The sequence below is a fragment of the Notothenia rossii genome (assembly GCF_949606895.1).
Source record: "Notothenia rossii genome assembly, chromosome: 1".
In the NCBI taxonomy this organism is placed as follows: Eukaryota; Metazoa; Chordata; class Actinopteri; order Perciformes; family Nototheniidae; genus Notothenia; species Notothenia rossii.
The window spans coordinates 18,432,651-18,446,294 of NC_136912.1; the positions used below are offsets into that span (position 1 = coordinate 18,432,651).

At 38.3% G+C, this 13,644-nt stretch overlaps 1 protein-coding gene across 1 annotated transcript in view; it reads right to left on the reverse strand.

Moving 5' to 3' along the window:
* Positions 1 to 2,660: 2,660 nt before the first annotated feature.
* mcoln1a (mucolipin TRP cation channel 1a) overlaps positions 2,661 to 13,644 on the reverse strand; it is a 14,579-nt gene continuing 3,595 nt past the window's right edge. Inside the window, exons 2-14 of the mRNA XM_079656835.1 lie at positions 12,746 to 13,023; positions 12,375 to 12,542; positions 11,463 to 11,619; positions 9,756 to 9,837; positions 9,386 to 9,482; positions 8,861 to 8,960; positions 8,513 to 8,619; positions 8,117 to 8,266; positions 7,744 to 7,845; positions 7,446 to 7,568; positions 6,084 to 6,290; positions 5,834 to 5,964; positions 2,661 to 5,023 (exon numbers count right to left, since the gene is read on the reverse strand). Of these exons, the coding sequence (XP_079512961.1) occupies positions 4,987 to 5,023; positions 5,834 to 5,964; positions 6,084 to 6,290; positions 7,446 to 7,568; positions 7,744 to 7,845; positions 8,117 to 8,266; positions 8,513 to 8,619; positions 8,861 to 8,960; positions 9,386 to 9,482; positions 9,756 to 9,837; positions 11,463 to 11,619; positions 12,375 to 12,542; positions 12,746 to 13,023 (1,739 nt within the window). The 3' untranslated portion in view covers positions 2,661 to 4,986. The remainder of the gene's footprint in view (positions 5,024 to 5,833; positions 5,965 to 6,083; positions 6,291 to 7,445; positions 7,569 to 7,743; positions 7,846 to 8,116; positions 8,267 to 8,512; positions 8,620 to 8,860; positions 8,961 to 9,385; positions 9,483 to 9,755; positions 9,838 to 11,462; positions 11,620 to 12,374; positions 12,543 to 12,745; positions 13,024 to 13,644) is intronic.

Here is a 13,644-nt window from a genome sequence, read left to right on the forward strand (position 1 = left end):
GGGAGATGCAGATTAAATCCCGCCGGCGGTCCAATCAACAACGCGAGATTGATGATTATGCAAAACAGGAATGACGTCAACGTTGTGACGTCAAACCTTATTTTGCACATTTTCGCTTTTATTAAAAATATTACAAATTAGAAAGCAATCAAAACGAAATCTGCATTTTATAAATATTTTACTTGAAATTTTACATTTGTTTTTTATCACTATTTTCTTTATATCTCTAATAAATAATGTTTGATTTACATATATATTTTTCTTTAAACAAATAATGGAAAAGTGTGGTAGGGCTCCCACATTCACAAGAAGACATTTACTGACTCAAGCCATACACATCTTTACCAAGAATTACAAAAAATAAGAAGGCAAGCAAAACCAAATGATTATTTGATCAATATTTGTACTTTAAATGTTACCTTTTGGTCATCACTATCTCTTTCTTTATTTCTTTATATTTTTGTATTCCATTTTTCCCCCATTTTATGTATCCCTGAAGTCAATGTTTTGTGTGTATATAATGTTCGATGTACATATATATATTTTCTTGAATAAAGGAGGAAAAAATAGGGGAACACAGTGTGGTACGGGGCCACCTATGGTCCTTTGGGAGAAACTTAATTGTTTAAAAAAACTGAGGTCAGAGAGTGGTTGTTGTAGATTTACAGTGCTGGAGGAAGTACTCCTAAGAAAAAAGTAAAAGTAAAAGTATTCGTAACTTTGAGTTGAATAGTCATTTTCCTTTTTCACAAAAGGGTTTTCTGTTCCCAGAGATCTAGATAGTTGGAAGTATGCCTGAATAAAACTGATCCTTTCAGATTGATAAAAGTTTCTGCTTTTGTAGTCTAACACAGTGTCCACTTCCCTATGGTACAAGCCCACAAAAGCTGCAAGCTGAATGCAGTTTTGAGCTGCAGCTGCAGGCACCACAATAGAAATCAATGAAAAGGAGGAAGACATACAAAGACTATTGGAACTCACAGAGAGAAGAAAGAGTGAATGGAATAAAGACATCTGACATAAACTGTTGTTTTCTCCAACAAAGCTCGGGGAGGAAGAATGGAGATATTTCGAATAAAAAGTTTTTGGTAAAAGAGAAATCTAATACTCTCTGAGAGAAGGAAGGAATGAAGGCTAACCAGAAAGCATCAACATAGGATTCGTCAGTGCACACATTCTCAATGAAGAGTGAGAGTGTGTGAGTCACGTCTCCATCCCTGCTCTGTACAGGATCGTGGCAGATATTTCATCAGCAGTCTGTCAACCTTTCCAATCCACGAGGGACACCCAAAACTCTCCCCAAAGTTTCACTGTTTATTCAACTAAAACCTACATTTAGTAGGCTGTTTTTATATTTAAAGATGTTTTGCAGCTGAATTGTTTAAAACAATGCATAACTGAAACAATGGTGCACCACAACCACAACTATGTCAGTAAACAGGTTTCGGCTCCTTCTTTGAACTTGGCACTAATGGCACTAATCATCATATCAAAGAGCTGAAAAAGCTGCAATATTCACCTCACATCCTGCCCATCCATTTCAGATTGCTCCATAATGTTGTTACACCAGGGTGTGGCTCAGAACTGGGCTCTAGTAGAAATCCAAAATAAAGTTAGGATAGACTGATATACATATACAGTGCTTTTATTTGTAGGCTTAGTTCTTTAAATGTTTTTCTTTGGTGAGGTGGTCTGGCCACACATTTGCCAAAACACCTCGTAGCGTAGACAGATGCACACACTGCCTGTGGCACTAAGCACACTTTGCAAGCCCAGTGACTCAGTATTATAAGATACAGGACAGGAAAAGGAAACTGCTGCTGCTGCAGGCTTGCAGTTTTGATCTGCGGCGCATAGTTAATAAAAAATAACCTGAATTTCTAACAGCAAGCTAACTGGATATCAAGCTGAGATCAAATCAGCATCAACAAAGCACCACGCCCGACATCAGCAAACTGAAACTACAAATGATAGACCATTAGAAGCTTCTGGAGCAAGACTTTACCTCTGTAGTTAAAGCAGTTCTGCATATGTACACATCATGTCCTCTTAAAATGAAATGAAACATATTTATGAAGTGCATTCAACTATGAATCCTACATCTCCTTCCATCTCACACAGTCTGGCATGAACCACCAAGGCGTGGTTAGAGCAGTACATAATGTATGATGATATTAGGGTTAAGTGGATGGAAGGCAGAGATGTGCTACATCAACTGCCAAGCCTCACTTGGGAAGTTCAATAACCAGGAAATGAGCTCATCATATCGGACTGCTAAAAGAAAAGTGTATTTTCCCCTCTCTGCAAGCTCTGTGCTGCAGCCTGAAACTGAAACAGCTGTGTTTGTGTGCTGGATTGAAGAATCATAGTTTATTCTTTAAATTATTAAACAACTTAAAAACCTTTTGTTGTTGTTGTGATCTTATGTGATCTAACATGTTCATAACTTTCATTTAACCCTGTCTCACTTATAAAATAGGTTTTCAATCTCAATGTTACTTCCAAGTAAAAATAAAGCTTTTATGCCAACAAAGCAGATAATACAAATGTATTACTTTAGTACTATGTTAAACAGATCAGTATCCAGCTACTCCCTCTTCTGACAACCCATAGGAACTGCACCTAAGTCAAGTTACTGCAGATGAAATAAAATCATGATATGAAGTGAAACACGACAATGTTTTAATATCAAAGACGATCGAGTAGATAGTTTCCAGACATCTAGAGTCTCTAATGTTGTACAGTTAAAGTCCTGATTTTATGTAGAAAAACATCAAACTGTAGGAAAGGTACATCTACATCATTTTAAATAATGCATGCCTAACATATCATTTAATGTGAAGGCCATTGATACATTTAGGACACTTCTCCATCTAGAACCATCAGCATATTCAGCTTAAATAGGACATTGCTTGTTTATTATGTGGAATAAGATTACTGAAAAAACACTGTTGTTTAACCTGTTACTGCTTGAACCAGAGATAATCTCTCTTAGAAACTATACCTGAACCATTTTCCTGACAAGGAACCTTCTAGACTCGAGAGTTTGAGACTCTTGGTGTGCGCTTTATGACGTATAATAAAAAAATCAAGCCTCTACTCTCTACTAGAGATGAAGTCACTGGAAAACTGTTTTCGACAAGACATCATTATGAAGACAAGAACATGACAGTAAAAGATGATTCAGTGTGACGGGGCATTATTACAGAAGTGCAATTATGTTTCTGCAATCATTCAGTTGCCTTCTTGTTAGCCTAACCCAGGGGTGTCAAACTCAAGGCCCGGGGGCCAAATCCGGACCACCTCATTGTATGTGGCCCACAACAGCTTGCAAAGAATATAATACGTTTATTATAAGGTTACGTGCCGCTTTACAGGAGGACGTTGCCCATAAACTACATGTCCCACAATGCATCTCATTTTGTGAGATGCACTGAAGAGACTTGCAATTACTTGCAATTATTTGCCCTAGACTTCTGCTTTCAGACGTAGTTAATTATGAAGTTATTACCCTATCCGATAATAATCCAATGCAGAGGAAATATTGTTAAATAATACATTATTTTATATATATTATAGATATTTATCTATGTATATTTATATAGTCTTAAATGTACCACCGGTCCTTTGAGTGCAACCATAATTCTAATGTGGCCCGCGATGAAATTGAGTTTGACACCCCTGGCTTAAACCCAGCTCGACTTTGTCGGATGATTCAAGTCATTTCTCTCTTAAAACACGCCAGATACATCTACAATCAGTATAGACTTGAAGGTAAGGGCTAATATGTTTACATTATAATGAATGAAGTAAGGCATCATTAAAGGAACATGCCCATGGGTCTGAAAGAAGAGCTTTCCTTGTTGTAGATAACCACAGGCAATGTTGAGTGCTTCATTATAAACATAATAGTGATGAAAGCTCAGTTGAGTGCAATACATCACACAAGCTGTACAACAATAGTAGTATCCATATTTGAAGGCAGCGTGACGCTTGTGCAGTACAAAAAAAAGTGTTTGAAACTCTATACAGAAGGTGCAGTTCACGGGACAGAAAACAGATCAATCCCACATCTGAAACCTCAAACTGTACATCTGCTTGTGGTCCTTTCTTACCACATTATTCTGACTTTGGATTTACCGAACGAACCCTGCCACGTTGATTTGTTTGTCTCAGGGTTAAAACAAATAAATAAAAACTACTGGCCCAATGTTAATAGACTGGGTGAAATAGATACACATGGGCTAAGTAAGAACCCATTTTATTTTTAAATGGATCCAATTCATTGGGGCATACACAAGCATTCTTTTTCACTTATGGAAACAGCCTTGGCAGAGGTCAGTGCTCTCCAAGGGCCCTTCTATCTTTTGTATGAATTGACTTGTCCCATTGTATCTTCTGCCAAGTAGTTTCTAGAGCAAAGAGTTTGTATAGAATGTAAAGGATATTATGGTATTGGAGTAACTGAGTGTAGGAAAAAAGATAAGATGTTGGCTGTATTTTGTGATATTTATAAGAAACTCTTTAAGAGGTAAACATTTTTAAATACTGTAAAAACAAAAACACTAAAAACAAAAACAGCACCATGTATACACTACTTCAGTCTTCATCATGGCACCTGTACCCACTCAGTAAATTGTGCCTCATTAAATACATTATAATAGATACGGTACTCTTTTTAAAACCAACAAGGAACAGATAATTGTCTGTGCTTTAGTCATCCGTGATGCCTGTCCGTACAGAAGCAAGGTCCAGTCCTGCATCAGCCCCGTGTTTCTTCTTCATGGACATAAAAGACAGGCGTAAGATGTTTTTACTCATTCCTTCTACAGAATGTTGGTTCAGGCCATGCTTCAGATGAGTGATGAGGTTTGACCCAGATACACAGCATGTTGGTACAGAGACATTCAGCATCAGGAGTGTGCAGTGTCTGACTGTGGTCAGCAGGGGGGGGTAGTGATGCTTCTGAGGTCACTGAGGTCAACTTCAGTTCACAAGCAGGACATCCTCATATGACGTCGTTCTGGAGGAAATAACAAAACAAATTCAACAATCTTTCTTAAACCTTATATTTAACATAATTAACATTTTTATTATTTTGAGTAAAATAATGGTAGTGTTTACCTAAAGATATGTAATATTGGGATCCTTTGAACATTTAAATAAATAGACGATGATCAATCTAAGTGGGAATAACGCTGAAAGATATATATATATATTTTTTTTAATGAATCCTTGTTTGAGAATGTATCATGTTTTTTTCCCATGATTGCCTTTTTATCCGTTTATATTGTTTGTGCTCGTAATAAAGATGCATTACAAAATATAATTATGTTGGAAAAAGATAAATTCCCCCCAAACATTTTAATGTTTTTTCTAAATCTGATATTTTCCCACTCTATTTTAACCTACTTTCAAACCTATGTCTTCATTTAAGAAAAAGTATCTTTAAAGAATTACTTCCTTTTTTGTTTTGAAAGTCAAAGTAGGGATACAGACAAGACATGTGAGGGGAGTAAGGGATTCGGCCATAGACTGATAAAGATAAAATATATATATTTTAATATTATTATGATTTGTATACAGTCTATATGTGTGACATGCAATGAATATCTGCACAGAATCAACCTGTTGTGTTGTGTGTGTCATAACCACTAGCTTACCTGACAGCTCCTAATTCCTTTACCTAATTTCATTTGAAAGTTTATTGTTTAAATGTTTAAATTCCCAATAATGTCTGATATTATTATCCCTGCTTAGGTTTTGTTTGGTTACACTTGATTTATTTAATTGTTCCTAAATAATGATTGAATCGTGTGCCTCCCCTGCTCACCTGTCACAGCAGCAGAAGAAAGAGCACGGCGAGGTCTCCAGTCCTCTGAACTTCCCTGAGTTTGGTGCGTCCGTGCACTCTGCTATGAAGGCATGCAGGTCTGTGATGTGGATGGGTCCTTGGGTTTGGTGCTGTGGAAACCAAAGAGAATGCATTTCTGTTATTTTCTAATATGTTGTTGCAATGTGTCCTCTCCATTCTGGTAGTTAGGAAAACAGAAACGATGACCTGGTTTGAAGTTACTTCCTACCTTGATGGTCTCGTAGGCTCCTGTGATGAGAGCGATAAACAGCGACAGCACCATGTAGATGAAGAGGGAGATGAAGGTGTACAGGTACACTTGGCTGAACAGCCACACCAGAGTGCTGCTCTCCTGCATCTCCGAGAAGGTCACGAACATGTCGTCCCCGTTAATCAGGGAGAAGAGGCACTCTGACACCATGGATAGAGAGCGGAACTATGGGACAGGAAGCGGAAGAGCTCAATTAAACATCTAACAAATGATTTATTGGTTAGCAATTCAGTAACAGTTGTTAAAGCTCCACAAGTGACAACTTTCTGGATGTTGTGTGATCTGATGAATCTGACTTCAACAATAATGTGCAAAATTAACTCAGGACGTATATACTGGTGGGAGAGAGTGCCAACAGCTACGAGTTTGAACCCGTACGTGCAGAAGTAATGGACAGCGGGATACAACTCAGCTATTCAGAATGAGGAAGCTTTTATCCACTGAAATCAATTTGTTGGCGAAATGGATCGGGATATTTCGTTACATTTAAATGTATAAAGTAAAAACAGGTTGTTGTTCATAAAATGTATTATGCTTGTTAAAAAGGTAAGGACTGATAAAAAACAACACATTTGTATTTCAGATATAAGGAGACGTTGAAGCAATGAAAATGATGCTCACTTTGTACGTTTAAAACATTTTGTCATTAAAGGTGGGGTAGGTAATTTTGGAGAAACCAGCTCGAGTGCACTAGAATTTTAAAATACACAGCTGGAAAAAATCTCCCACTTCCTTGCAGAGCCCCTCCTCCAACACACACGAACGTGCACATGACCAATGAGGGCACGAGATAAGTTTGTGCAGAGATGGAAGGCTGACAGGCAGGTAGGCCGTCCAGTTATTTTAGCCGGGCCGGCTAAAATGATTGGTCGTGCTTTTTACAGTACTACGGCTTCCAGAGATGACATTTTTTTATGGATTTTTGGTCAAAGCACTTAAAATATTCATTCCTATCAGGATGTTAAGAGCATTCCATGGAATATAACAACAAGTTTATCTCGAGCCGGTTTCTCAAACTTACCTACCCCACCTTTAATAAATATATATTCTTTTAATTGATGACAGAAATTACATGCTATGGTAGGAACAGAATACAAATATTGTCTATATTGTATTGTAAAAAGGGTTAGCTATAAGCTGTAGCCTCAGCCTGAGCTTTGCTGTATTGTTTTTTACTGTGTTTTTTTTTAAGGATTTGTAGCATATCTTTGCTGTTTGTTTTTTCAATGAAGTTCCAATTTCTTTGCATCATTTATTACGGAGACAACATTATATAAATGGCACTACAAACAAGTGTATAAGAGTTTCACTGATGTTCACCTTGACGTGGTACGGTCCAAGGACGATCCAGCCACAGAAGCAGTATCCCAGATAGATGACGGCCACGCAGCAGCAGAACCGGATCACATTGGGGAACGCTGCTCTAAGTGTCACGATCAGGATCTAAGGGAGGCACCGAGACATGAGACATATGAGAGGAAAACATTAGAGAAAAAAAAGGGAGAGGAAGCGGAGACTTTATTAACAAGATACACTAAATTAAATCAACTTATCAAAAGGAGCATTTTCTCAGATTTGTACAAATAACATAATTTGTCTTGTTGTGTCTGTGACTTACATTGTACTTCTGGAAGAATGTGAGGTAGCGAATGACTCCGACCCACACCATGAGTGTGGAGATTCCCAACAGGATGCCACACAAGTCGTATGAGGACATAGTCTGTCAGGAGATAAGAAAATATACTTTAAAGATGGCTCACCGCACCTTTTTGAACTATGTGCCACTAACATCAAATAAATAAATAAATAGTGGTCACCTAAAGGAATAGCAAATACATAAAAAAGTATATCTCCTGGAATAACTTGATAGCTACTGATCAACTGCTGTATGGGTGGGTTAGTTTGTTAACGTTGTTGTGTGATTTGGTGTAAGAACATAATACAACCCAACATAAAAAATCAGAAAAGGCGTACTGGTAAGTAGGACACACCTTAGACTCAATGCCGATTTTGACGATGCTGCCAGTGATGGTGAGGATGTCGCTGATGATAAGGAGGATATACCATCCGTTAATGAACTCCAGCCGATCTGCACAGCACACTTTACGATCCAGAGTCTCCCTGAAGAAATTCACATACTCCTGTAAACACACAAAGATGGTAAGAGAGGAATTAACATGAAGCATTAGATGGATGTAAGGAAACGTTTATTAACTGGGCCTTCGTAAATAAATTGGATAACTAAAAATGGCAAAAATACAAAGTTGTTATATCCTCAGTCTGCTGACTCATGTTTTCCCCTCTTGCACCATGCATGCGCTGGTGACTGTAAAGCTGTAATTCAAAGCTAAATCTGTTTTGTTTTGGGTGCAACAGACTTTACGTACCTGCTGCAGTATGATGCCTCGCAGTATGGAGCGTCCACACAGCATCAGGGACAGCGTACACACCAGAGCCACAGCAACATCAAACGCTACACGTGTGTAGTTCTCAGCTGGAGGATCATAGGGAGGAGGCAGAGCCGTTAGCTGGGTTTCAGTCAGATGAAGTAACCTTAACTCTAACTTCACGCATGACATTTCCTGCCGTTTGACTGATAGTAACTCAAACATACATTTCCTTAAGCGTGCTAATGGTTCATGATAATCTCCAACCTGCTTACAACTGCTGCAGCATTTCAATATGAGTCATATGTCATACTTTCTGAGTGTTATCCATGCTCTCCCTCATCTCACCGTGTCCAGAGACGCTCGGGTCTTTACACTCCTTTATAGAAGCCTGGTTGTCTAACCGGATCTTCACCTTGCCGCTGTGTGCCTTGTTGTCCAGGAGTATCTGAAGAAGAAAAAGGGAGCAGCAGAACATTCATATCAGAAAATGAAGTTTGCATTTCTCTCTAACAGGTCCGCAACTACCATTGAGAATTCAGAGAAAGCTTTATTTTGCACTAACGTCATTATTTTATATTATAAACCTAATGTGTAGAGTTAGCTAATCCTTGCATTTGTACTACTGTTGTAATACTGTGCTACTTACATGCCTCAACCAATTTCATATTTGGACATTGTTTTCTATATATGTGTTTAAAAAAAGACAAGTAGTCTGTGTTTTGCCAAGAATGGCTTTGTTAATAAAAAAAAAGTGTACACATAAAGGAGACAGATTCACGTAGAATATATAACTCTCAGTTTAAGAAGTCTCACTAGAACTGGAAACGGAACCATCAGCTTAATATCTTTGTCTTTGACATCTTTACTTACTTTTATGTAAAAAGTGTAGCAGTCTGGGATCTCGTTGTATATAATGGTCTGTAAATTGATGGCCTTCAACTGGAACTCTATAGTGACGTTAATGAGCCTTGAAAAATAAAACACAAATCAGACTGGAAACAAACATTTCATGATGACAACAATCGACCGGGAACAAACCAGAAGCAGGACGAGAAAATGTTGCATTTATCTGTGTGTGTTATTGTACCAAAACATGTGTGTGTCCTGTGTACATGCTTGCGTGTGTGTGTGCAGCAGAGTTGGCGTGTTGTCTGTCATCATCAGATATTCAAGAGATAAATATAATCAACGGAGGCCAAACAAGGAGAAAGTTGAAGCCATGTGAAAAATGAAGCCTTACTTGTGGAACTTGAGTGTAAAGTTCCTGTAGCTGGTGGAGAGCAGACCTGTGGGTGTGGCCAGCGGGTCTACACCTACACAATCTGAAATGAGTGGAGAACAGAGGAAGGTCATGTTGAGGGAAAACTGGCGCGTCCCGAAGAGAGAGAAACACTGAATCTCTCAGAATTGTGAAAAGGGGCAGATCAAAAGCAATCATTGAAATACATGTGATCAGGTGAAGAAAGACTTTAACGTGGCGTTTTTTTCCACAGTTTTTACTTCCTCTAAATCTGGTCACGTTGTACTAAAAACACAATGATATGAGGAAGTAAGAAACTGAGTGTGTGCAACATATGTTAATACAGTAAACGGGATTACAAAGTACAGCCATTTAGCAAATTACAGTAAAAATGTTCCTGAATCTGAATATTTGTTTTCCTTGTCTTTGACAGTAAACTGAAAATGTTTGGTTTGAAGAAAAACAAGAAATTGAAAGGCATCATGTTGGGCTTTGAGAGATTATGGACAATGATAATATCTGTACGTGGGAGCCCTTCAATCTGCAAGGGGAAATCAATTAAAGCATATTAAACTCACCAAAGAATGAAAAAAGTTGTCTTTATCCCATAACTCAGATCAACCAGAATGATGAGATAAGGTGTTCCACCACAGATCAGATTCTGTGATCGGTTTAAATGCAGTGGCAAGCTGCTTTACTGCTGCTACAAATATTTATAATCACGCTGCATTGCATGCTTTATCACCACTATGCTCAGAGATACATTCCTGGTGCACAAGGCTGTACCCATTAAGCATCCCATACGGTTTATATTGCTCCAGAAGGAACACACAGCACCTTCAGGCGGGTCAGAGTGCTTTCCACCCAACGGATGCATTAACGCTAATAATACTTGTATGATATTGATCATAAGATATGGCCGATGATTTGTATTTTTCCTTTTATTATCTATATGATGAAGAAGTTGTGTTTTGCAGACAATTGGTTTGGTTAACATGTACTAAAAAGACCAGGAATAGACTAGTGTTGCACTGTAACAACCTAAAATGGACCTGGCTGTTTATTTTCACCTCATAACATTATTACGCAATATTTATTTTTGATCTATGAAGACTTTGTAGCTTCTAGTTTGAGTCTATAAACTCTTGTAGCTACTTGTGTAAGTGATAGAGAGCATGCTCACACATTCATCCTCACTTTTCTTGGGAGTGAGGTTGAGGTTGCCCGTGTTTGACCCTCAGGCAAAAACTGTACCCTGGATCTAATACTCTGCTTGATTTTTGACTATTTACAACCAATATATATATATATATATACATACATATATATATTCATTATGCATGAAGTACCCTTTTTTAGGAAAAAATACTGCTTCTACATCACTTTCTCCACACTCTCATAATGTTTGTTGACAAAAGGGAAGCATTCACTTGTGTTTTTCAGAGACCGAGTTATCAGCTGATCTGTTAAAGCACTGGCACAAATGCACGTCATGTGACGATTAAACTCCATTAAACCCAATTAAAATGGTGTAACTAAACTACCATGGTACATATCTCTTTGGATGTGCTGTTCATACTTATTACAGCCCCCACCCTCTGTTTGCAAAGAGGCAACAATGCAAAAGTCACACAGAGAGTTGATCACAGCCTTCAGACACTGTTAGCACTGTTAAACTAAATAAGATATTCAGTGAAGTTGATGTACCTGTTTTGATGTGAGGGTCTATAACGAACGTGTCATTGGCTGGGTCGATGCTTCCCTTCTTGTAGTACTGCTGGCAGAGGGAAAGCGCACTGCCGTTGAAACCAACATTATACACGTATGCATAGCGTCCCACTGTGGTCTCTGGTAAGGCCAGGTACTGTGGAGAGGATGAGAGGCGGAGCTTTAACTGAGCAGGCAGCCACGTACTGAAGATGGACCTTTATTAATCCCTGTGGGGAAATTCAGTAGTTTAAAAAGCAACGGGGTAAGGATGAAAAATAGGACAGCACAGATTCACACAGATTCATAAAATCAAAGATAAAATCAAAGATAAAAATGATGAAAAACTATGAAATAAGAAATGAATAAAAAATAAAAATGAGCATATATACATATTGGGTCACATAAACTATGAACTAAGAAATCAATGAAAATGAAAATATTGAGTCATATATACATATTACATCTTAGATATATTTACACGAATGTGTGGAAACAGTGTGTATTTATGTCCAGTAATTGTGTCACATTGTTGACCCCTGGTTGTGCAGCCTGATGGCTAGAAGAGCAGGGTACCCAGTAGTGCTCTCTAACACCAGCATCCATCCAAATCATATTTTGGACGTTTTTTTCCCCTTCATTTTGAATCTATATTTTAGCGTCTAGAATCTCAACAAGTGATGAAAACATTTGGTCGGACCAGAAGCTTACTCTAGTCTGAAATATCTTTAAAATGTTGCACAAGCATTCATTGTCCCTAGAGACGATGTATACCAAAGTATCTTTGAAGAACCTTGACTCTCGCACTGGCACCACCCCCACTGTAACCCTTTGGTTCAATAGCAAACGGTGATTGAAAAAGATTCAGAGCAAGTTACATTATTGCATCGATGTTAAGGACTAAACAATGACCTGATCCACAGTGTAGAAGATCTGGTCGTAGACGTCGCTCTGCTTGTAAACAGCGTAGGAATTGTCTGATGACTCGTCATAGTCTTTGAGAAAGAGGTGCTTGAAGGTCATAGTGTTCTCCTCCTTAAAGGTCACCACCACCTGGTTACTGAGGCCAAACAGCACCAACTGCAGCAAAGACAGGGAAGAGAAAGCATGTCAGGGAGAGGAGAAGTGAGGAGACTATAAACCCTGAAGCTGTGCTTGAATAATGCGAAATTTGAGTTGGGATTAAATCACTTTACATGAAAATAGACAGTTTTATTCTATTCTTTCTTACACATAAGAAGTAAAACTATAATATGATAATATATGGAGAACTTCTGGCGTACCTGCGCTGTGACAATAATGATCTTTAGCAGCTGCAGGATCAGCTTGTAAGGCTTGCGGCCCTTGGCGTGGTATTTGTCACAAGGGCTCATGAAGAAGTATTTTAACTTCCTGCGAATGGCCTCCTCTTCCTGATCATCCCCGACCCAATGACCCGCCTCGGCCGTGGGAAACAGATGGTTGCTATGGTTGTTGCCATGACTGTGACTCTGATGGTCCTGCTCTCCGCTGCCGTCTGTGGAGCCGTAGGGAGATATGGAGCCCGATAGGCCTTCTTGCTCTGAAACAAAAACAAAAACAATGTTTATTTTCTCATGCAGAATGTGATCCGATAACATGATAAAAAAAACAGTTCATAATCTTTGATGGGGGCATCTTCTCAAAGATAACCGAAGCACAAGCTGAACGGACTGGGGAACTCAAAAGAATCCCTCATGATACAATTGAGCTGTATAAATATATAATAAACACTTTAGACCATAAGGCATTTCTTATACTATAATATATTTGGGTATTTTCTTTAGAAATGCATTGTCCACACAAGATGCATCTCCCAATCGTTAGTTTCTTTATTCACAAAACACATTGTGCAGTATTTCAAACACTATCCACAGAAAGATTTCTAAATCAGCGTTACTGTCTTCCCTGACATTTAACTGTTTTACTGATGTTTAATTATATTGGAAGACTTGTGTCTCAAATGCTTTCAGTGATTTTCCTAAGACCTTTTAAGCCAAGGTAGTTAGCCACCTTCAGTTTGTGGAAGTTAAAGTGGACCTATCATGCTATATTTGAATAATATAGTGTAGGACCATACCTATATAAGGCATATTTATACTTTTTATTTTTCAAAATACCAAACAGATCATGCATTTTAGCCATTCCTCATTTCACTCAATTT